Source organism: Pseudophryne corroboree, chromosome 9, assembly GCF_028390025.1.
Source record: "Pseudophryne corroboree isolate aPseCor3 chromosome 9, aPseCor3.hap2, whole genome shotgun sequence".
Taxonomy (NCBI): domain Eukaryota; kingdom Metazoa; phylum Chordata; class Amphibia; order Anura; family Myobatrachidae; genus Pseudophryne; species Pseudophryne corroboree.
Window position 1 is genome coordinate 385918868 of NC_086452.1, and position 25790 is coordinate 385944657.

Sequence of the window (25790 nt, forward strand, 5' to 3'; positions counted from 1 at the left end):
GCTGGATCCTTTCCGAAAAGCATTGTCGGATCCACTATTCAATAAACTGCCAAATCCGACTGTCGGATTTGGTCGCTGCTGCTCACCCTGATCCCAGTGCGTCCTCATCTTCTGTGCTGCTGCTGCTCCCCTCCCCGCCGGCCAGGCGTCCTCATCTTCCGTGCTGCTGCTGACCACGGCGCCATGCTCAGCCCAGACCGGCTCTTCCTCCCCGTATCTGGAGCAGCTGCCCTTCATCCTGGGATATGGGGACCAGTGCCCCCTATCCCAGGTGACTCGGGCGAGGGCGGAGCAGCAGCTCGTGTCACGCAGGTGACAGCAGCGGGTAGCGGGAGGGCCCCGAGGTGGCACCCCGCCGCAGGCACCAGGGTCCCGGGATGAAGAGAGATCTTCTGCATGGCGCGGTGGATGGAGGAGGTGGCGGCGGCAATGTCAATCCGACTTTTTTAAGTCAGATTGACATTGTCAGAAACGGGGCTAAAACCTGTCGATCCGCGTGCATTCCGACAGCTTTCTGACAAGTCGGGAATTCCCGACTTGTCTGAAAAAGCAGCCCGCTAATGAATAGGTCGGAACCTTTTCCGACCTTAATCTGTCGGAAGCTGCCGTCTTTCCGACAAGACGGCAGCTTCCGACAGCTATTGAATACACCCCTATGGCTGCCTTTGCATGCCATGTTTTCAGTGAATCACTTCCCTTCAGTTCAAGGTGTTGTCTCGGCAATATATTTGCTTATCTGCACTCTTCCCAATCTATGTGTACAGTATATTGTTATAGAAATCCTAATATTTAAGAAAGGCAGTGTAGGACTGGGGCATAAAGAGCCTACCGAGAGACTGCATTAGTAAGGGCCCATGCTTAGCGGTGTGGCCACCCCCATGTGTTATAATCCCATGTGTTATCGCAGAGTCGGCGGATCCTTATCGCGGATTATGTTACAGGTGCCTGAGGCACCCGGAGGATAAGGCCCGATAAGTGTCGGCATCAGGGGAAAAGGATGCCGGCATGGGGGCTAATAGGATAGCCCCCGGCGATCCGTTAGCAGTGGTAAAGTAGCGCTGCTAATAAGATACCGCTTAAAAGTCAGAAGTATAAGATTGCGTTTACCAAAATTGCAATATCAGATTGCGTTATACAATGTCAGGAATATCAAATTGCATTATACAAAGTTGAGACTATCAGGTTGCGTCAAAAAAAGTCGAGAATATCAGATTGCGTTATACAATGTTGGGGATATCAGATTGCTTTATACAATATCGGAGGGGTTATCAGATTGTGTTTTACAAAATCAGGAATATCAGATTGTTTTATGCAATGTCCGGACTATCAGATTGCTATTTAAAAAGCAGGGAATATCATCTTGCGTTATACAATATCGGGAATATCAGATTGCTTTATACAAAGCTGTTAATATCAGATTGCTATATACAATGTCTGGTATATCAGATTGCTATATACAAAGCTGGGAATATCAGATTGCTATATACAAAACTGGGAATATAAGATTGTTTTATACAATGTCCGGAATATCAGATTGCTATATAAAAGCAAGGAATATGATCTTGCTTTATACAGTATCGGGAATATCAGATTGCTTTATACAAAGTTGCTTAAGAAGTGTTCTTAAAGTGAACATGATATATTATAAGGGGTAATTCAGAGCTGATCGCAGCAGCAAATTTGTTAGCAGTTGGGCAAAACCATGGGGCTAATTCAGACCTGACCGCAGATGTGCTAACAGATGTGCTAAATTTAGCACATCTACGATCAGTCGCACTCACATGCGGGGGGGAGGGGACGCCCAGCACAGGGCTAGCGCGCCCCGCATATCAGTCCCTGCCCCGTCGCACAAGTACAAAAGCATCGCACAGCGGCGATGCTTTTGTACTTCAGGAGTAGCTCCCAGCCAGCGCAGCTCCTGCGCACTGGCAGGGAGCTACTCGTCGCTGCCTTGGTCGCAGCGGCTGCATGTTACGTCACGCAGCCGCCGCGGCTCGATCCCCCAACAGTCCGGGCACGCCTGCATTGCCCGGATCACATCCCCTAAACGGCGGCCAAACGCCGCCAACCCGCCCCCTCCTGTCAATCAGGCAGAGGTGATCGCAGGGCTACGACAGCCGTCAGTTCAGACCTTATCAGGTCTGAATCAGCCCCCATGTGCACTGCAGGTGGGGCAGATATAACATGTGCAGAGAGAGTTAGATTTGGGAGGGTTATATTGTTTCTGTGCAGGGTAAATACTGGCTGCTTTATTTTTACACTGCAATTTAGATTTTAGTTTTAACACACCCCACCCAAATCTAACTCTCTCTGCACATGTTACATCTGCCCCCCTTCCTGCAGTGCACATGGGGCACGCAGCCGCTGCGACTTGGACAGCGGCGAGTAGCTCCCTGCCAGAGCACAGAAGCTGCGCTGGTAGGGAGCCACTCTTCAAGTACAAAAGCATCACCGCTGTGCGATGCTTTTTTACTTGTGCGGCGGGGTAGGGCCTGACATGCGGGTCGGACTAGTCCTGTCTGGGCGTCCCCCCGCATGTCAGGGAAGCTGGTCGTAGATGTGCCAAATTTAGCACATCTACGATCAGGTCTGAATTAGGCACATGGTTTTGCCCAATTGCTAACAAATTTGCTGCTGCGATCAACTCTGAATTACCCCCATAGACTCTGAGTCTGTTATTTTGTTTTCCCAAAAATTAATATAGTGATTTCAGGAAACAATGGTACCTCTGTTTGTTGATGTGAAACAGAGAATTGATAGGGCATGTCATTTCTGCAGCTGGTAATAAGCTTGTGTGTGTCTCTCCTGCAGGATTCGGGTGGGCTGTCACAAACTCATAAATCATCATATCTTCACCAACCTCATCCTGGTGTTTATCATGCTGAGCAGCGCCTCATTAGCGGCTGAAGATCCCATTCGCAGTCACTCCTTCCGCAATATAGTGAGTATTATTATACAATACACAAGTGATATAATATATATGTAGACACCTGGAGACATCTGTATAAGCAGCGTGTTCTGGTATCCTACTTTCAGTGTTCATTAGGAAAATATGTGCATTATAACTTAAGAAATACTTTCTCTAACGTCCTAGAGGATGCTGGGGACTCCGTAAGGACCATGGGGTATAGACGGGTTCCGCAGGAGACATGGGCACTATAAAGAACTTTAGAATAGGTGTGCACTGGCTCCTCCCTCTATGCCCCTCCTCCAGACCTCAGTTAGTTCATGTGCCCAGAGGAGACTGGGTGCATTACAGGGAGCTCTCCTGAGTTTCTCTGAAAAAAGAATTTTGTTAGGTTTTTTATTTTCAGGGAGCACTGCTGGCAACAGGCTCCCTGCATCGTGGGACTGAGGAGAGAGAAGCAGACCTACTTAACTGATAGGCTCTGCTTCTTAGGCTACTGGACACCATTAGCTCCAGAGGGAGTCGGAACGCAGGTCTCCCCTCGCCGTTCGTCCCAGAGCTGCGCCGCCGTCCTCCTCACAGAGCCGGAAGACAGAAGCCGGGTGAGTATAAGAAGAAAGAAGACTTCAAAGGCGGCAGAAGACTTCAGATCTTCCCTGAGGTAAGCGCGCAGCGGTAACGCTGCGCGCCATTGCTCCCACACACAACACACACTGCAGGCACTGATGGGTGCAGGGCGCAGGGGGGGGCGCCCTGGGCAGTAATATAAACCTCTAGGACTGGCAAATACATATATATCGGTTGCGGAGGCAGTAGATATAAAAATCCCCCGCCAGTATTACAAAATTGAGCGGGATCGAAGCCCGCCGCTGGAGGGGGCGGAGCTTGATTCCACAGCACTAACCAGCGCCATTTTCTCCACAGAGTACTGCAGAGAAGTTGGCTCCCCGGACTCTCCCCTGCTGAACACGGTGACACAGGGCAGAAAAGAGGGGGGGAGGGGGCATTTGTAAGGCGCAGTGAGTGTATTATACAGATAGTTATATATAAAAGCGCTATATTATCTGGGAATTTGTTTCCAGTGTCAGTTGGCGCTGGGTGTGTGCTGGCATACTCTCTCTCTGTCTCTCCAAAGGGCCTTATTGGGGAACTGTCTCCATATAAATATATCCCTGTGTGTGTGGGGGTGTCGGTACGAGTGTGTCGACATGTCTGAAGCGGAAGGCTCATCTAAGGAGGAGATGGAGCAGATTATTGTGGTGTCTCCGTCGGCAACGCCGACACCTGATTGGTTGGACACGTGGAATGTTTTGAATGCAAATGTGACCTTATTACATAAGAGGATGGACAAAGCAGAGTCCAGGGAATAAGCAGGGAGTCAATCCATGGCTTTGACTATGTTACAAGGCCCTTCTGGGTCTCAAAAACGTTCTCTATCCCAAATAGCAGACACTGATACCGACACTCCAGAGTCGACTATGATGATGCGAGATTGCAGCCGAGATTGGCCAAAAGTATTCATTATATGATTATTGCAATAAAAGATGTTTTGCATATCACAGATGACCCCTCTGTCCCTGACACGAGGGTGCGCATGTATAAGGAAAAGAAACCTGAGGTAACCTTTCCCCCATCTCATGAGCTGAACGAGTTATTTGAAAAAGCTTGGGAAACTCCAGACAAAAAACTGCAGATTCCCAAGAGGATTCTTATGGCGTATCCTTTCCCTGCACAGGACAGGGTACGGTGGGAATCCTCGCCCAGGGTGGACAAGGCTTTAACGCGCTTGTCCAAGAAGGTGGCGCTACCGTCTCCAGACACGGCAGCCCTCAAGGATCCTGCTGATCGCAGACAGGAAACTACCTTAAAATCTATTTATACGCATACGGGTGCTTTACTCAGACCGGCAATAGCATCGGCATGGGTATGTAGCGCAGTTGCAGCTTGGACAGATACCTTGTCAGCTGACTTTGATACCCTAGATAGGGATACCATTTTATTGACCTTAGGTCACATTAAAGACGCAGTCTTATATATGAGAGACGTTCAAAGAGACGTTGGGCTGCTAGGTTCGAGAGCCAACGCCATGGCGATTTCTGCTAGGCGAGCCCTGTGGACCCGCCAATGGACGGGTGATGCCGACTCAAAGAAGCATATGGAGGTTTTACCTTACAAGGGTGAAGTTTTATTTGGGGAAGGTCTCGCGGACCTGGTTTCCATGGCTACCGCGGGTAAATCTACTTTTTTGCCTTTTGTTCCCCCACAGCAAAAGAAAACTCCACAATATCAGATGCAGTCCTTTCGGTCGCATAAGTCCAGAAGAGGTCGGGGCTCATCCTTCCTCGCCAGAGGTAAGGGTAGAGGGAAAAGAACGCCTGCTTCGGCTAGTTCCCAGGAACAGAAGTCCTCCCCGGCTTCTACTAAATCCACCGCATGACGCTGGGGCTCCACTGAGGGAGTCCGCACCGATGGGGGCACGTCTTCGACTCTTCAGCCAGGTCTGGGTTCTGTCAGACGTGGATCCTTGGGCGATGGAAATTGTATACCAAGGCTACAAACTGGAATTCGAAGAGGTGCCCCCTCGCCGATTTTTCAAGTCGGCTTGCCAGCTTCTCCCCAGAGAGGGCAGTAGTGTTAGCTGCAATTCAAAAGCTGTGTCAACAGCCCTGATTATCAAGGTTCCCCTAGTCCAACAGGGGAAAGAGTTCTATTCAACGCTGTTCGTGGTCCCGAAGCCGGATGGCTCGGTCAGACCCATTTTAAATCTAAAATCCCTAAACCAGTACTTGAAAAGGTTCAAATTCAAGATGGAATCGCTCCGGGCAGTGATCTCCAGTCTGGAAGGGGGGGATTTTATGGTGTCACTAGACATAAAGGATGCATACCTTCATGTTCCCATATATCCTCCTCATCAGGAGTACCTGAGATTCACTGTACAGGACTGTCATTACCAGTTTAGACGTTGCCGTTTGGGCTTTCCACGGCCCCGAGGATTTTCACCAAGGTGATGGCGGAGATGATGGTGCTCCTGCGCAGGCAGGGAGTCACAATTATCCCGTACTTGGACGATCTCCTGATAAAAGCGAGATCGAGAGATCAATTGCTGAAAAGCGTGTCGCTCTCCCTGAGAGTGCTACAACAGCAGGGTTGGATTCTAAATCTGCCAAAGTCACAATTGATTCCAACGACTCGACTATCATTCCTAGGCATGATTCTGGACACGGAACAGAAGAGGGTTTTTCTCCCGATGGAAAAAGCCCAGGACCTCCAGAACATGGGCCCTCATTCCGAGTTGTTCGCTCGCTAGCTGCTTTTAGCAGCTTTGCACACGCTAAGCCGCCGCCTACTGGGAGTGAATCTTAGCATAGTAAAATTGCGAACGAAAGATTAGCAGAATTGCGAATAGACACTTCTTAGCAGTTTCTGAGTAGCTCCACACTTACTCGGCAACTGCGATCAGTTCAGTCAGTTTCGTTCCTGGTTTGACGTCACAAACACTCCCAGCGTTCGCCCAGACACTCCCCCGTTTCTTCAGACACTCCCGCGTTTTTCCCAGAAACGGCAGCATTTTTTCACACACACCCATAAAACGGCCAGTTTCCGCCCAGAAACACCCACTTCCTGTCAATCACATTACGATCACCAGAACGAAGAAAAAACGTCGTAATGCCGTGAGTAAAATTCCTAACTGCATAGCAAATTTACTTGGCGCAGTCGCAGTGCGAACATTGCGCATGCGCAATTAGCGGAAAATCGCTGCGATGTGAAGAAAATTACCGAGCGAACAACTCGGAATGACCACCATGGTCAGAGACCTGCTAAAACCGAAAAGAGTGTCTGTTCATCAATGCACTCGAGTTCTGGGGAAAATGGTGGCAGCCTACGAGGCCATCCCATTCGGCAGGTTTCATGCGAGGACATTTCAGTGGGACCTTCTGGACAAGTGGTCCGGGTCCCATCTACAAATACATCACAAAATAAGCCTGTCCCCCAGGGTCAGGGTGTCTCTCCTGTGGTGGCTGCAGAGTGCTCACCTTCTAGATGGTCGCAGGTTCGGCATTCAGGACTGGGTTCTGGTGACCACGGACGCGAGCCTCCGAGGATGGGGAGCAGTCACACAAGGAAAAAAATTTCAGGGACTATAGTCAAGCCAGGAGGCTTGTCTACACATCACCATACTGGAATTAAGGGCCATATACAACGGCCTACGACAAGGGGAGAATCTTCTTCGCGACCTACCGGTTCTGATTCAATCAGACAACGTCACAGCCGTGGTTCATGTAGACCGCCAAGGCGGGACAAGGAGCAGAGCGGCAATGGCGGAAGCCACCAGGATTCTTCGCTGGGCGGAAAATCACGTAAGCGCTCTGTCAGCAGTCTTCATTCCGGGAGTGGACAACTGGGAAGCAGACTTCCTCAGCAGGCACGATCTCCATCCAGGAGAGTGGGGACTTCATCAAGAAGTTTTTGCAGAGATAACAAGTCTTTGGGGAATTCCTCAAATAGACATGATGGCGTCACGCCTCAACAAGAAGCTTCAGAGGTATTGTGCCAGGTCAAGGGACCCTCAGGCAGTAGCAGTGGACGCCCTGGTGACACCATGGTCTATGTGTTTCCTCCTCTTCCTCTCATCTCAAAAATATTGAGTATCATAAGACAAAAAGAGTGCAGACAATACTCATTGTTCCAGATTGGCCTCGAAGGGCCTGGTACTCAGATCTTCAGGAAATGCTCACAGAAGATCCGTGGCCTCTTCCTCTCAGGGAGGACCTGTTACAGCAGGGGCCCTGCGTGTTCCAAGACTTACCGCGGTTACGTTTGACGGCATGGCGGTTGAACACCGAATCCTAGCTGGGAAAGGTATTCCGGAAGAAGTCATCCCTACGCTGATAAAGGCTAGGAAGGAGGTGACGGCGAAACATTATCACCGTATCTGGAGGAAGTATGTTTCTTGGTTTAAAACCAAGAATGCTCCTACGGAGGATTTCCATCTGGGCCGTTTTCTCCACTTTCTACAGACAGGAGTGGATATGGGCCTGAAGTTAGGCTCCATTAAGGTACAAATTTCAGCCCTATCTATATTCTTTCAGAAGGAATTGGCTTCTCTCCAAGAAGTCCAGACTTTTGTAAAGGGAGTGCTGCACATCCAGCCTCCTTTTGTGCCCCCAGTGGCACCATGGGACCTTAACGTGGTATTACGGTTCCTAAAATCTCACTGGTTTGAACCGCTTCAGACGGTTGAATTAAAATTTCTCACTTGGAAGGTGGTCATGTTGTTGGCCTTGGCATCTGCGAGGCGGGTGTCCGAATTGGCGGCCTTGTCTCACAAGAGCCCCTGTCTGATTTTCCATGTGGATAGAGCGGAGTTGAGGACTCGTCCTCAATTTTTGCCCAAGGTAGTTTCATCATTTCATATGAACCAACCTATTGTGGTGCCTGTGGCTACGGGTGACTTGGAGGACTCCTAGTCCCTAGATGTAGTCAGGGCCTTAAAAATCTATGTAGCCAAGACGGCTCGGGTTAGGAAAACAGAAGCACTGTTTGTCCTGTATGCAGCCAACAAAGTTGGCGCTCCTGCTTCGAAGCAGACTATTGCTCGCTGGATCTGTAACACGATTCAGCAGGCTCATTCTACGGTAGGATTGACGTTATCAAATTCGGTAAAGGCCCATTCCACTAGGAAGGTGGGCTCTTCTTGGGCGGCTGCCCGCGGCGTCTCGGCTTTACAGCTTTGCCGGGCAGCTACCTGGTCGGGTTCAAACACTTTTGCAAAGTTCTATAAGTTTGATACCCTGGCTGATGAGGACCTTGCGTTTGCTCAGTCGGTGCTGCAGAGTCGTCCGCACTCTCCCGCCCCGTCTGGAGCTTTGGTATAAACCGCATGGTCCTTACGGAGTCCCCAGCATCCTCTAGGGCGTAAGAGAAAATAAGATTTTAAACCTACCGGTAAATCTTTTTCTCCTAGTCCGTAGAGGATGCGGGCGCCCGTCCCAGTGCAGACTATTTTCTGCAAGGCTTGTATATAGTTGTTGCTTACATAAGGGTTATGTTACAGTTGAAATCAGTCTTTGCCTGATACTGTTTGTTGCATACTGTTAACTGGTTGCGTATATTCCATGTTATACGGTATGGATGGTGTGGGCTGGTATGAATCTTGCCCTTGGATTACCAAAATCCTTTCCTCGTACTGTCCGTCTCCTCTGGGCACAGTTCTCTAACTGAGGTCTGGAGGAGGGGCATAGAGGGAGGAGCCAGTGCACACCCATTCTAAAGTTCTTTATAGTGCCCATGTCTCCTGCGGAGCCCGTCTATACCCCATGGTCCTTACGGAGTCCCCAGCATCCTCTACGGACTAGGAGAAAAAGATTTACCGGTAGGTTTAAAATCTTATTTTTTTATTATTAGCATGTATTCATAATGCAATGTAAACTTCTGCAGCATCCTACAGACCAGTGATACAAACGGGATAGACATAAACCTTTAGGGCAATCTGTAGAGACATAACTGTAATGGGTGCAAGGGGTGCAGTTGCTCTGGGGCCCAATGCTTTCGGGTTGCCCATCTCCCCTGCACCTCACTTAACGCTGATTTGTAGGCACTCAGCATCCTTAAATTCAATACATTGTATGAAATACACTGCAGAAAAGGACTGGCTACATACTGTTCACCATTATACTAGTAATACACTAGTATTGACAATGTATAGAAATCACTAGATTGTGGGGAGTAGTATGTAGACAGTCTCTTTCTAAAAGCCTCCCAGTCAATCTTGTGCAGCTGCTGCATGTATGAGGTCCAGGAGCTAAATACTGTAGGAGCATATTCTGAGGAAAGTGTCAGCACAGGGGACTAGGTGAAGAGGCACTGTTGGGGAACTTTGGGCACTGTAGGGGATAATATGAATTGGGAGCACTACAATGGCTACATGTATACTGTTGGCACTACAGTGAGGCATAGTGAGAACTGAGGGTACTACAATGTGACACGGGGCCTAATTCAGACTTGATCGCTACTGTGCATTTTCAGGTCTGAACTGCACATGCGCGCGCCGGCGCATGCCAGAGATGCTATCGGCATCTCAGCCTAGCGATCGTCTCTGCCTATTTTACAGGCAGAGGCGTTCGCTGGGCGGGCAGGCGGCGTTGGGCCGCCGTTTTGGGGTTGCGGTCCGTGCAATGCAGGCGTGCCCAGGCCATGCGGGGGGCGTGCCGCGACGGCTGCGTGACGTCCACAGAGCCGCTGCAACCCAGGAAGCGACGAGTAGCTCCCTGCCAGCGCGCAGGAGCTGCGCTGGTAGGGAGCTACTCCTCAGGTACAAAAGCATCGCCGCCGTGTGATGCTTTTGTACCTGTGCGTGGGAAGAGGGGGGGGGGGGGGCAGAGCCAGACATGCAGGGCGGACTAGCTCTGTGCTGGGCGTCCCCCCGCATGTCTGTGAAACTGATCGTAGATGTGCTAAATTTAGCACATCTATGATCAGGTCTGAATTAGGCACAATGGTGCAGATGTATTAACCTGCAGAAGGCATAAGGAAGTGATAAACCAGTGATATGTGCAAGGTGATAAAAGCACCAGCCAATAAGCTCCTAACTGTTAATTTACATATTGAAGCTGATTGGCTGGTGCCTGTATCACCTTGCACATATCACTGGTTTATCACTTCCTTATGCCTTCTCCAGGTTAATACATCTGCCCCATAGTCTGAACTGGGGGCACTACAATGGGGCATAGTGTGAACTGGGGCACTGCATTGTGGCATAGTGTAATCTGGGGGCACCACAATGTGGGATAGTGAGAACTAAGGGCACTTCAATGAGCATAGTGTGAACTGGGGGCACTACAGTGTGACAAAGTATGAGCTGTGGGAACTGCAGTGTGGCATATATATAGTTATAAGCACATAGATAATAACATGCCTATACAAACTGGCATAGTTAGAGAAATGTAGTGGGGAGGACGGAGTGTCCTGCTCATGAGCTATTAGATGAGGATGGGCAGGGCCGGTGCAAGATCTCTCTGTACCCTAGGGCAAAGCTTCAGGCTAATGCCCCCTAACCTGCAATCCCCCACCTCCCTCCCCCTCATCTACTGGTGGGGAGATGCAGGTGACCACTAGGTGGTCTGGGGTGAATGGCATCATTATACATATACAGAGAAAAGTGACAACACTCAAGGAATTTTAAAGTTATAAAGTATATTGTAAACCAAGTCTTTGCTCACAATATACTTTCACTTTAAAAGTCTTTGAGTGCCGTCTATTCTTTATGTATACACGCTAGCCGGTATGTTAGGAATCATATAGGACACTGAGGACAGTTTCACTTTTTTCATATATACTGTACTGTATATGGGGTCTAGTGAGGATACTTAATTGGTGTTGGGTATGGGATGCCAGCAGTCAGAGTACCGACAGTGATATGTCGACCACCATAATCCTGACATTTTGTATGATATTAATTAACCCTACCCCTTTTCCCTAACTCTCCCTCCCCGCAGCCTAACCCTCCCTGGCATACTAACATTCAGGATGCCCGCTGTCAGGCTTCCTACGCCGGAATTCTGATGCCAACTACATCCCTTTAATTGTATGCTCTTTATTGTGTTCCATCCCCGCCTCTGTAAGTTCGTTACTGACCCCCCCGTCATCCATTTGTACTGTATTGTGCCCAGTGCCATTACTAGGCATTTTAGCACTGTGTGCAAGAAGCCGCATCGGCAACCCCCCATATAAAAAACAGGACCAGTGCATGCCGTAGGCGTGTGCCAAAAATATAGGGGTGTGGCCACAAAATAATACCTATTCATATTATTACGCTGTACAGAAGTCTCTATTATTCAAATTACGCCGCACAGTAGCGCCACTTACACACATTACATAAGGTAGAGTCCCATTTTACACATTACTCCAGTTAGAGCCCCTATCACATATTATGCCAGGTAGTTTCCCCTTTTACACAGTATGGCAGGTATTGTCCCCCTTTTACACAGTACGGCAGGCAGAATCCCCTTTTACACATTACGGCAGGCAGAATCCCCTTTTACACAGTACAGCAGGCAGAGTCCACTTTTAAACAATACGGCAGGCAGAGTCCCCTTTTACACAGTACGGCAGGCAGAGTCCCCTTTTTTTACACATTACGGCAGACAGAGTCCCTTTTTACACATTACTGCAGGCTGAGTCCCCCTTTTTTACACACTACAGCAGGAGAGTCCCCCTTTTTAACACATTACAGCAGGAGAGTCCCCTTTTTTTTAACACATTACAGCAGGAGAGTTCCCCTTTTTACACATTAGGCAGCAGAGTCCACCTTTTTACACATTAAGCAGCAGAGTCCACCTTTTTATACATTAGGCAGCAGAGTCCACCTTTTTACACATTATGGCTGTAGAGTCCACCTTTTTACACATTACGGCGGCAGAGTCCACCTTTCTTACACATTTCAGCAGACAGAGTCCCCTTTTTACACATTACGAAAGGGCAGAGTCCTCTTTTTACACATTACAGCGGCAGAGTCCCCCTTTTTTGCACATTACGGCAGGCAGAGTCCCCCTTTTTTGCACATTACGGCAGGCAGAGTCCCATTTTTACACATTAGGACACGGGAGAGGGAGAGAGGGGGGGGGGGGGGGAGAGAGCCACCTTTCAGCATGCTCCTCTTCACCAGCAAACCTGCAGGTCATACAGGAACTTCTTGGGCGCTCTTCTCCTCCAGAGCAGCAGCCGGGGGTCACCGCCATCCTCCAGCAGCAGCGGCACCTGAGGGTCCACCTCCAGGCCGGCGCTGCAGTCATCTCCCCCACCCTGGTCCAACATCCACGGAGCAGAGGCTTCGGGACAGTGACCAGGGATGCCGGAGGAGGAGGGACGGTACATCGGCGGCAGCAGCAGCAGCTTCTGACTTCTCCTGCTTCGTGTCCTCCTCCAGCAGCCTACCCTTAACCCCAGCACTGCAGCGGCCGTCCAATTTCAGTCACCTGCCGCAGCTCTGAGGACAATCAGCTCCTCTTTATGGGCACTTCTGACTCCGTCTGGGCCGTGCTGACACCCTCCCCCAACACACAAACACACACACACACAGCCGGATTAACACTGGGGCTGATGAAGCTGCAGCTCCAGGCCCACCTTCAAAATAGGCCCACAGTTTCTGCACTGCAGATCACTGTGCTGCTGTAGACAGGATTTGTTTTCCTACTACACAGCAGCCTGCCAGCGGACGTCCGAGGCCCCGCCCCCCAGCCGCAACTGTCTCCCCTCTCCCCCTTACCACGCGAGCTGGCCAGGGTGCATGTGGATCAATACCGCCGCTGGTATAGACAATTTACCTATGATGACGGCTGCTTCCCTCCCCTAGCACTCCCAGCATCACGTGACTTCACAGTGTCATGTGTCAGGCGCCGCCTCTCTACCACTGCGCACATAAGAGACCTAGGCACCTCCACACAGCCCAGGCAGTTACACAGCAGCAGCTCCGTGAAGGTGGCCCAGCAGCTGAAGCAGGATATCTGATCCTCCTGACTATGGAGAGGTGTCAGACCTGCTGGCTGCCTGGTTGCTGTTGCTGCAGAAGAAACAAAATAACAGTGCAGCCAGCGGTTCCGCTGCAGCTGTCTCTCACCTTCACATTGGCTGGCCGTGATCCCTCCCTCCCTGCTCCCTGGCGGAAGTGCGCCAGCAGCAGGGAGGGAGTGATCGCAGCCAGCCAATGCGAAGGAGAGAGACAGCTGCAGCGGCGCCGCCACCAATTACATAGTGCTGCTACGGCTTCGGAGTCCCCCTACCTCCTCCTCCTCTGCCCCCGGAGCTGCTCCTCTCCAGCAGCAGCACACGCACACAGGCGGCTTGTAATGAGTCAGTTTGACTCATTACAATGCCGCTGACTTTAGGCAAAGGATGCGGGCAGTTGAGCCCTCAGGGCAACTGTACTGTGTGCCACACACGTAGTTAAGGCTCTGATTGTGCTCCAGTGCCTGTGGTCTCCTTATTATGCTATTTACAAGTGCAAACCACCCATCAGACTTTAAGATCTGTACTGTCTGTGGTCCCGCAGAACCCCCATGGGTTACTTACCTTATGTTGTTTTCTTGTGTTTCCCACGGCATTGGCAGGATAACTCTTGCAGGCGGCAGCAACATTACAGCGACGCTGCGGGTGCAGACATGTAGCCAGGTGCTGCTGGAGAGCTGGGATCCATAGGCCTAGAGGAGGTGCATCAGGGTTATGAGGAGCGGCCATGGGGGTTCCCCTCTGGAGCCATAGGGGTAAATGTATGAAGCAGTAATAAGAGTGTAGAAGTGAGCCAGTGGAGAAGTTGCCTATGGCGACCAATAAGCTGCTCTGTATAATTTTATAGTATGCAAATTATAAATGTTACTTCAATGCTGATTGGTTGCCGTGGGCAACTTCTCCACTGGCTCACTTCTCCACTCTTATCACTGCTTCATACATTTACCCCGTAGTTACATCCGCCTCCTGTGGGCCTTAACATGACTTTATGTTACACGTGTCGGCATGGAGGAAGCACTGAGACACAGTGCAGATGTATTAAGCATGTAGAAGTGATAAAGCAGTTATAAGTGCAAGGTGATAACGCTCCAGCCATTCAGCTCCAAAAAGTAAATTGGCAGTTAGGAGCTGATTGGCTGGTGCATTCTCACCTGATACTTATCATTGCTTTATCACTTCTCCAGGCTTAATACAGCTGCCCCACTATGTGGTACAGCCTGATAGTGATATCTGCACCTGATTAGACTCACAGCAGTGGCCAGCACAGTGTTAAAGGAGGAGGTCGCATACAGTGACATCCTTCAGGTTTTAGCTAGATGAATTCAGTGTTGCCCTCCAGGGGCCAGCGGTCCTAAACAGCCACTTAAAGCTAGAAGTACCTAAAGACCCCGCATTTTGGTCACTCTTCGATGCCGGTGCATAAATATAAAAAAATCATTACTCCGGCATCTTGGTAATGCAGCTCGCTCAGGTATCCCGGAACTCTCCAAAACCTCCCACACACAAGGAATGGTTCGATAAGATTGATTACTTTATGTCAAGAGAGGACATCTTGGTCACTTCAACAGACATACCTTCTGATTTTGCTAGCATCTGGTTCACTTGGTTGGAATAGAAGTCCTCAGCTGACTATAAGACTTACATGACCGCGATCCCACAAGACACGTGATCTGAGTTATTTGATTCAATCCGATCGTCTCCCCTATATTCATGGACCACGAACTTGTTCTTTCTGGTTTTTTGTTTTTTTTACTCTATGGCGTCTGATCCTTCCCTTATCCATTTTTTACCTTTCCCCTCTCTTTCCCTTTCTACTTCCTGCGTTGTATTTCTTATCTTTCCTCTTCTTAGTTACTGTTATTCTTTATAAGATTAATTAAGAATTATAAATTACAAGCTGAAGTACCGGTGTTGCCTTGGTTTAAGTTATTAAGTTGTCAATGAGTTGGATGTAACTGTCCACATTTTAAAAATAATGATCAGCTTAGCAGCTCTTCCAACACACCCATGAGGTGGCTGCCCAGTGCGGTTTTTTTTTTTTTTGGGGTGTCGCCAGTAGCTCTAATCCCCAGGTTTAAAAAAAAAATCACATAAAAAAGAAAAAATGTGAAAAGGAGAAAGAAACACTGTAAAAGTGTAAAGATTATGATTGATTATTTGGATGGTGTGGCCAAGACTGGGGGAACCCTCATGTCGGTCAGATACCTGGCTGGAAAGCCAGCAGACCAGTCTGGGGTGGGACAAATCATACAGAAAAAATTAGATAGACAGCTGAAGAGAAAATTAAAAAAATAAAAAAAAAAAAGGAAAAAGACCAAGAGGGGCTAGACAAACCAGGACTCAAAAAAGAAATTGAAGGGGGTAGAGAAGGAATAAAAAAGAAAGAAAGAGAAAAGCAAACCACACAGAATTCCAAGGCTGCAGTCAAAAAGCACTGTACTTTCCTGTCCAACGACCTCAGAAGCAAGAGACCTCCCAGCTCCAGGAACGGAGATACTGTATGAATCATCTAAAAGAGATTTATCTGTCTCGTCCCTCGTTGTTGCCAGTCACGTTGTTTTATATGCTTGACCTGTAGATTAGTAGCTGTTGGGATCTTTCATAGAGACTGGCAGAATGTGTTGAAGTCAAAGCACAGTGCGCGGCACAGGGGGCAAACGATGTTAATCTGAAGCCTTTGAGCCAAACATGGAGAATGGAAAACATGGAGGCAGGATGGAACTGCTACTTTCTCTCCAATCTCAAACTGTGAGAAACAGATGGTACAGGTCTCTCCAGCTTCTTCCTCTCCAGCAGTGCAACATTGCAGCAGTCCAATAGAGAATGGTCTTCCTGATGGTGCCCTTTCTACTGGTGCCCTTTCTGAGGTTGTTCTTGCTGAGGTTGTTCTTGCTGAGGTTGGTCTTGCTGAGGTTGGTCGTCCAGAGGGTGGTCTTCCAGAGGTTGGTCACAGGAGTCACAAAGATAGAGAAAAGGGAACTGAAAATATATATACACAGATGTAGCCACGCTCATCTAGCATGGCTACATCGCAGGCGACACTCTTGGCGCACCTAGCCGCGCCGAGGAAGTATACAGAGCTCCCATTCTTGCGTCGGTGCTCGCGATCGCCCCATCGTGCCGGGGCGCAGATGTAGCCACAATAAGCGTGGCTACATATATATACACACACACACACACACAAATATAGAGATATATATGTACAGATGTGTCCTCATACATCTTGCCTTGATACGCCACGCAGAGGGAGATGCATGGCATCAGTGAGCTGACAGGTCCCATGCAACTCCATTAGCATTGGTGAATATTTTTGCCGAAAATGCATCTTATTCACATCACTGCACAAGCAAACTCTGCTGAGTAAAATATGTGGCAGGCCTATGTTCTGTGTGTGACAGCGCCTGTATATGCACATGATGATGGTGTTGCATGTGTTCCAATGCTGTATTCTTGGGTGCAGCACTGGATCACACATGCATGCGGGAGGCGTCTACTTATACCAGATGCCTCCTGCTGTATTATCATATCTGCTCTTCACTACTGTTTCCATGTAAGCAGCAGCGATGCTCACTCCAACCACATCTGAATCAGGCCGCTAGTCATGTAGTGTTCATTATGTCTGTGGTATAGTCGCGGGTGCGCCTAGGTTGCCGCGATGCGTGCGCACACCGGCATGAGCATGCGTATAGTTGCACTCGCGATCCATATGCATTGAATTTACAGGTTGCGAGTGCAAATAGGCGCAGCTAGTCATTGTTGCAATGCATATGCACGTGTGTACGCAACTCAGCAACCTGGTCGCAACAATGAGCCACCTGGTCAGAATCCCGACAGCGCTATCCCGACCTTCAGAATACCGACATTTTGAATGAAATTAATAAACCCTTTCCCTAACCCTCCCTGGCGTACTAACATTCAGGATGCCGGCTGTCAGGATTCCAGCGCCGGCATTCTGACAGGTGTCGGGATTCCGGCGCCGGGATTCTGAACGCCGGCATACCATCCACCAGGATGCAAATTACAACTCTTTAATTGTATATGTATACATACATATACAGGTATACATAATTTGTATGCTCTTTCTTATGTTCCATCCCCCCATCTGTAAGTACATTACTGACCCCCAGCATGTGTGGTGTGGCCCCCTATGGACTCAGGGGCCCGTGTGTACCGCACACACTGCACCCATTATAAATACGCCAGTGTGTCTGTGGTCCCGCAGTAATTGGCATGGTTCCTCTTACAGGCAGCAGCAGCATTACAGCGATGCTGCCGGTGCAGACATGTAGCCAGGTGCTGCTTGCTGCTGGAGAGCCGGGATCCAGAAGCCTGGAGGAGGTACATCAGGGCTATGAGGAGCGGTTGTGGGGGCGCCCCTCGGGAGTCTTAGTTACATTTGCCTCCTATGTGTCATAACATGGCTTGATGTTACACGTGTTGGCATGGAGGAAGCGCTGAGGCACTATGTGGTCCATCCTGATAGCGGCAGCTGCACCTGATTAGACTCACAGCAGCGGCCAGTGCAGTGTAAAAGGAGGAGGTCGAATACAGAGACATCCTTCGGTTTTTTGCTAGATAAATTCAGTGGTGCCCTCCAGGGGTCGGTGCTCCTAGGCAGCTGCCTAATGGTAGAACCGGCCCTGAGGATGGGGCATCAGAATACATGTTTTTTTACATTGGTGACAAAACAATCGGCTTCATTCAGAGGTGGCTGGTAAGTAGTAGCAGCTGCGACTCCTTTAATGGTGGGAGGCATGCTCTTGCTTAGAATGTGTCCAGCGCATGTGCAGGCCTCCATCTGTGAATTAGCTTGCAATCCCTCTAAGCCACTACAGGTGGGTAGAGGGTAGCACAGGCCTGGAAGTGCGAAGGCCAGGGTGCAATGCAGATTTCTTGGCCTCGTGTGCACAGACAGCCTTTGGCTTTCGCAGATGGCCAATGCTGGAACCATCACAACCGATGGTCATGATGGTGATCTGATGTTGCACCTACTGACTGCAACCTGTTTTCACCTAAGCCTCCTTTTTTAATAACATTTATTATAAATAATTTCAAAACTGGTTGATGCTTTCAGTGGCATGGGAGGAGTCAGGGAAGTCAGATTTGTGGGTTTTCTATATTAACATATAAAAAGTAGTTCAAGTTATTAATATACTGTTTTCTCTTTTCTGAGCAGAGCACTTTAACAGTGCATCTAGACGTCTGCATAGGCTGCAAATGTGACAGTGCCACCTACAGGATACAAGTCGAATATAAGGGATTCTTCCTCCTCTCCTGCCTACTTACTGAATAGCATCATTCTTGTCGCCAATGAAATTCCTGCAGTCCAAAAGTGATATTCAAATTACTAGGTTAATTTAGTGACCTGACCAGAAAATCTTATGTAACAGCAATGTAGGCCCTGCGCAAAGCAATGCACTGGAGCCCCTACCCACCCATTCACGGGAATAAAAAAAAATCATAACTTACCCCTCTTGCGGTCCTACGCTGTCTATCCACATGCTTCCATCCAATGAATGGCTGGCAGCACTCTGATTGGTGGATAGCTCCAGCCATCCACCAATCAGCATGCTGACAGCCATTCATTGTCTGGTTGCAGGCTGGGAGGCAGGAAGAGAATGCTGCCTCCCCACTCTGATTGTGTCTAATTCAAAATCAGAGGGGCCGGGCAGCATTCTATAAATGTTTCCCAAGAAGCTCCAGAGACACCAGTCTGTCCCTGCTGGAAGTCCCCTAGAATCATGGGCCCTGGGCAGCTGCCAAGTGTGCCTATATGTTAAGATGGGGATCCGGTCTGAAGATCGACACTGTCTAGGTTGACAATGTTTAGGTCGACCACTATAGGTCGACAGGGTTGGAAGGTCGACATGTGCTAGGTCGACAGGTCAAAAGGTCGACATGAGTTTTTTTTAAAGAAAATCTTTTTTTGAACTTTTTCATACTTAACGATCCACGTGGACTACGATTGGAAGGGTAATCCTTTCGCTCGCCATGCGAGGTGACACGGTGCACTAATTGGGGTTCCTGGTCACTCTATGAAGAAAACGACACACACACACAAAAAAACTCATGTCGACCTTTTGACCTGTCGACCTAGCACATGTCGACCTAGAAACCCTGTCGACCTTCCAACCCTGTCGACCTAGTGACTGTCGACCTATAGTGGTCGACCTAAACATTGTCGACCTAGACACTGTCGCTCTAATGATCCACGCCCGTTAAGATGACCCTGATGTTATGTATTCGCAAACATTGTACAAACTACATTTTGCTTAACAGTAAATCTTCCAAAACAGTTTTCTCTAACGTCCTAGTGGATGCTGGGGACTCCGAAAGGACCATGGGGAACAGCGGCTCCGCAGGAGACTGGGCACAAAGTAAAAACTTTAGGACTAGCTGGTGTGCACTGGCTCCTCCCCCTATGACCCTCCTCCAAGCCTCAGTTAGATTTTGTGCCCGAACGAGAAGGGTGCAATCTAGGTGGCTCTCCTGAGCTGCTTAGAGTAAAAGTTTAAATAGGTTTTTTATTTTCAGTGAGACCTGCTGGCAACAGGCTCACTGCATCGAGGGACTTAGGGGAGAGAAACCAACTCACCTGCGTGCAGAGTGGATTGGGTTTCTTAGGCTACTGGACATTAGCTCCAGAGGGACGATCACAGGCCCAGCCATGGATGGGTCCCGGAGCCGCGCCGCCGGCCCCCTTACAGATGCTGAAGCAAGAAGAGGTCCATAAATCGGCGGCAGAAGACTTTCCTGTCTTCATAAGGTAGCGCACAGCACTGCAGCTGTGCGCCATTGCTCTCAGCACACTTCACACTCCGGTCACTGAGGGTGCAGGACGCTGGGGGGGGGCGTCCTGGGAAGCAATGAATTTACCTTAGTTGGCGAAAAATACATCACATATAGCTCCTGGGCTATATGGATGTATTTAACCCCTGCCAGTTTTCCAGTAAAAAGCGGGAGAAGAGCCCGCCGTGAAGGGGGCGGGGCCTATCTCCTCAGCACACAGCGCCATTTTTCCCACACAGCTCCGCTGGTAGGAAGGCTCCCAGAATCTCCCCTGCATCCTGCAACTACAGAAACAGGGTAAAAAAGTGAGGGGGGCACTTATTTGGCAAAATAACAGATATAAGCAGCTATAAGGGATAGACACTTATTGTAAGGTTGTCCCTATACATATATAGCGCTCTGGTGTGTGCTGGCAAACTCTCCCTCTGTCTCCCCAAAGGGCTAAGTGGGTCCTGTCCTCTATCAGAGCATTCCCTGTGTGTGTGCTGGGTGTCGGTACGTGTGTGTCGACATGTATGAGGAGGAAAATGATGTGGAGGCGGAGCAGAGTGTCTGTAACAGTGATGTCACCCCCTAGGGGGTCGACACCTGAGTGGATGTACTGTTGAAAATTACGTGACAGTGTCAGCTCTATATAAAAAAACAGTGGTTGACATGAGACAGCCGGCTACTCAGCTTGTGCCTGTCCAGATGTCTCATAGGCCATCAGGCAGATGGCAGATACAGACGCCGACACGGATACTGACTCCTGTGTCGACGGTGAAGAGACAACCGTGATTTCCAGTAGGGCCACACGTTACATGATTGAGACAATGGAAAATGTTTTATACATTTCTGATAATACGAGTACCACCAAAAAAGGGGTATTATGTTCGGTGAGGGAAAAACTACCTGTAGTTTTCCTGAATCTGAGAAATAAAATGTGTGATGATGCGTGGGTTTCCCCCCGATAACAATTAATAATTTCTTAAAAAGTATTGGCTGCATACCCTTTCCCGCCAGAGGTTAGGATGCATTGGGAAACACCCCCTAGGGGGGATAAGGCGCTCACACGCTTGTAAGAACAAGGGCTCTACCCTCTCATGAGATGGCCGCCCTTAAGGATCCTGCTGATAGAAAGCAGGAGGGTATCCAAAAAAAGGTATTTACACACATACTGGTGTTATACTGCGACCAGCTATCGCCTCAGCCTGGAGGTGCAGTGCTGGGTTGGCATGGTCGGATTCCCTGACTGGAAATATTGATATCCTAGATAAGGATAGTATATTATTGCCTATAGAGCATTTAAAAGATGCATCTCTATATATGCATGATGCACAGCGGAATAATTGCCGACTGGCATCAAGTATAAGTGCGTTGTCCAATTCTACCAGTAAAATGGTCAGGTGATGCGGATTCCAAACGTCATTTGGAAGTATTGCCTTTGAAAGGGGACATTTGGGGTCGGTCTTTTAGACCTGGTGGCCACGGCAACAGCTGGGAAATCCACGTTTGTACCCCAGGTCGCCTCTCAAAATAAGACGCCGTATTATCAGGCGCAGTCCTTTGTTGGCAAGCGGACAAAAGGTTCCTCTTTTCTGCTCGTGACAGAGGGAGAGGAAAAAGGCTGCAGAGATCAGCCAGTTCCCAGGAACAGAAACCCTTTCCAGCCTCTGCCAAGCCCTCAGTATGACGCTAGGGCTTTACAAGCTCAGGCACGGTGGGGGCCCGTTCTCAATGAATTTCAGTGCGCAGTGGGCTCACTCGCAAGTAGACCCCTGGATCCTTCAGGTAATATCTCAGGGGTACATATTGGAATTCGAGACGTCTCCCCCTCGCCGTTTCCAAAAGTCGACTTTACCGACGTCTCCCTCTGACAGGGAGGCAGTTTTGGAAGCCATTCACAAGCTGTATTCCCAGCAGGTGATAATCAAGGTACCCCTCCTGCAACAGGGAACGGGGTATTATTCCACACTATTGTGGTACCGAAGCCAGACGGCTCGGTGAGACCGATTCTAAAATCTAAAATCTTTGAACACTTACATACAGAGGTTCAAATTCAAGATTGAGTCACTCAGAGCAGTGATTGCGAACCTGGAAGAAGGGGACTACATGATGTCTCGGGACATCAAGGATGCTTACCTTCATGTCAAAATTTACCCTTCTCATCAAGGGTACCTCAGGTTTATGGTACAGAACTGTCACTATCAGTTCAGACGCTGCCGTAGGGATGGTCCACGGCACCCCGGGTCTTTACCAAGGTAATGGCCGAAATGATGATGTTCCTTCGAAGGAAGGGAATTTTAGTTATCCCTTACTTGGACGATTCCCTGATAAGGGTAAGATCCAGGGAACAGTTGGAGGTCGGTGTAGCACTATCTCAGATAGTGTTGCGGCAGCACGATTGGATTCTCAATATTCCAAAATCGCAGCTGGTTCCGTCGACGTGTCGTCTGTTCCTAGGGTTGATCCTGGACACAGTCCAGAAAAAGGTGTTTCTCCCGGAGGAGAAAGCCAGGGAGTTATCCGAGCTAGTCAGGAACCTCCTCAAACCGAGCCAAGTCTCAGTGCATCAATGCACAAGGGTTCTGGGTAAAATGGGGGCTTCCTACGAAGCAATCCCATTTGGCAGATTCCACGCAAGAACTTTCCAGTAGGACCTGCTGGACAAATGGTCCGGGTCGCATCTTCAGATGCATCAGCGGATAACCCTGTCACCAAGGACAAGGGTGTCCCTCCTGTGGTGGTTGCAGAGTGCTCATCTTCTAGAGGGCCGCAGATTCGGCATTCAGGACTGGGTCCTGGTAACCACGGATGCCAGCCTGCGAGGCTGGGGAGCAGTCACACAGGGAAGGAATATCCAGGACTTATGGTCAAGCCTGGAGACATCACTTCACATAAATATCCTGAAGCTAAGGGACATTTACAATGCTCTAAGCTTAGCAAGACCTTTGCTTCAAGGACAGCCGGTGTTGATCCAGTCGGACAACATCACGGCAGTCACCCACGTAAACAGACAGGGTGGCACAAGAAGCAGAAGGGCAATGACAGAAGCTGCAAGGATTCTTCGCTGGGCGGAAAATCATGGGATAGCACTGTCAGCAGTATTCATTCCGGGAGTGGACAACTGGGAAGCAGACTTCCTCAGCACGACCTCCACCCGGGGAGAGTGGGGGCTTCACCCAGAAGTCTTCCACAGGATTATAAACCATTGGGAAAAACTCGACAGGTATTGCGCCAGGTCCAGGGACCCTCAGGCAATAGCTGTAGACGCTCTGGTAACACCGTGGGTGTACCAGTCAGGGTATGTGTTTCCTCCTCTGCCTCTCATACCCAAGGTACTGAGATTGATAAGATGGTGAGGAGTAAGCACTATATTCGTGGCTCCGGATTGGCCAAGGAGGACTTGGTAACCGGAACTTCAAGAGATGCTCACGGAGGATCCGTGGCCTCTACCTCTAAGAAGGGACCTGCTCCAGCAAGGACCCTGTCTGTTCCAAGACTTACCGCGGCTGCGTTTGACGGCATGGCGGTTGAACGCCGGATCCTGAAGGAAAAAGGGCATTCCGGATGAAGTCATCCCTATCCTGATCAAAGCCAGGAAGGATGTAACCGCAAAAACATTATCACCGCAATTGGCGAAAATATGTTGCGTGGTGCGAGGCCAGTAAGGCCCGACGGTGGAAATTCGACTGGGTCGATTCCTACATTTCCTGCAAACAGGAGTGTCTATGGGCCTGAAATTGGGGTCCATTAAGGTTCAAATTTCGGCCCTGTCAATTTTCTTCCAAAAAGAACTAGCTTCAGTCCCTGAAGTTCAGACGTTTGTAAAAGGGGTACTGCATATACAGCCTCCTTTTGTGCCTCCAGTGGCACTTGGGATCTCAATGTAGTTTTTTTTTGGATTCCAAAAGTCACATTGGTTTGAACCACTTAAATCTGTGGAGTTAAAATATCTCACATGGAAAGTGGTCATGCTGTTGGCCCTGGCCTGGGCCAGGCGCGTGTCAGAATTGGCGGCTTTATCCTGTAAAAGCCCTTATCTGATTTTCCATTCGGACAGGGCGGAATTGAGGACTCGTCCTCAATTTCTCCCTAAGGTGTTTTCAGCATTTCACTTAAACCAACCTATTGTGGTGCCTGCGGCTACTAGGGACTTGGAGGATTCCAAGTTGCTGGACGTAGTCAGGGCCCTGGAAATATATGTTTCCAGGACGGCTGGAGTCAGAAAATCTGACTCGCTGTTTATCCTGTATGCACCCAACAAGCTGGGTGCTCCTGCTTCTAAGCAGACGATTGCTCGTTGGATTTGCAGTACAATTCAGCTTGCACATTCTGTGGCAGGCCTGCCACAGCCAAAATTTGTAAAAGCCCATTCCACACGGAAAGTGGGCTCATCTTGGGCGGCTGCCCGAGGGGTCTCGGCTTTACAACTTTGCCGAGCAGCTACTTGGTCAGGGGCAAACACGTTTGCTAAATTCTACAAATTTGATACCCTGGCTGAGGAGGACCTGGAGTTCTCTCATTCGGTGCTGCAGAGTCATCCGCACTCTCCCGCCCATTTGGGAGCTTTGGTATAATCCCCATGGTCCTTTCGGAGTCCCCAGCATCCACTAGGACGTTAGAGAAAATAAAAATTTACTTACCGATAATTCTATTTCTCATAGTCCGTAGTGGATGCTGGGCGCCCATCCCAAGTGCGGATTGTCTGCATTACTTGTACATAGTTATTGTTACAAAAATCGGGTTATTGTTGTTGTGAGCCATCTTTTCAGAGGCTCCTTCTGTTATCATGCTGTTGACTGGGTTCAGATCACAAGTTGTACGGTGTGATTGGTGTGGCTGGTAATGAATCTTACCCGGGATTCAAAATCCTTCCTTATTGTGTACGCTCGTCCGGGCACAGTATCCTAGCTGAGGCTTGGAGGAGGGTCATAGGGGGAGGAGCCAGTGCACACCAGCTAGTCCTAAAGCTTTTACTTTGTGCCCAGTCTCCTGCGGAGCCGCTGTTCCCCATGGTCCTTTCGGAGTCCCCAGCATCCACTACGGACTATGAGAAATAGAATTATCGGTAAGTAAATTCTCATTTTCACCATGAATGTTATACTAGCTCCTGAAGTTAGCAGCACAACATGAGAACTTGGTAGCACTTGGTGCCTGACCTTTTGCAGAAATTGTGCTTCTGTACAGTTATAGAGCTTGATCACTGTATATTTGCAATGCTAAATCTAAGTGCCCCGAACAGCGCATAGCCCAACACTGTGCAGGCCTTCATTACCACTTCATTTCGGAATCGCACTGAGGCCTCCCCTGCTGCTAAGCAAAGTACTCTGGATTCTGGTTTGATTTAGTCTGACCTTTGTGGTAACACACCAGGTCACAACTCCTGAAGACAAAGGCTTTGCAGTCGTCATTTGGAAAAATGGACTTTGTACTTTAAAAATACTTTCATGCCACTCTAAGCACAACAAGCTTTTAGTGTGTCATTGTCATTTGTCACATTATACAGAAATTAGATTGTGCTATGTTATTCTTTAGAACAAATGACTGCACCCTTGCAAGTTAGTCAGTGCCCTCTCTGGTCATTTTGATGCCCTGGGCATGCCTGCAC

The 25790-nt window shown here is 49.1% G+C and overlaps 1 protein-coding gene across 17 annotated transcripts in view; it reads left to right on the top strand.

The window, feature by feature from the left end:
- Positions 1-25790, top strand: part of CACNA1D (calcium voltage-gated channel subunit alpha1 D) — a 923074-nt gene that overhangs the window by 629751 nt on the left and 267533 nt on the right. For all 17 annotated transcript variants that reach the window (XM_063940823.1, XM_063940810.1, XM_063940825.1 and 14 more), the window contains one exon: positions 2812-2941. In XM_063940823.1, coding sequence (XP_063796893.1) covers positions 2812-2941 — 130 coding nt within the window. The remainder of the gene's footprint in view (positions 1-2811; positions 2942-25790) is intronic.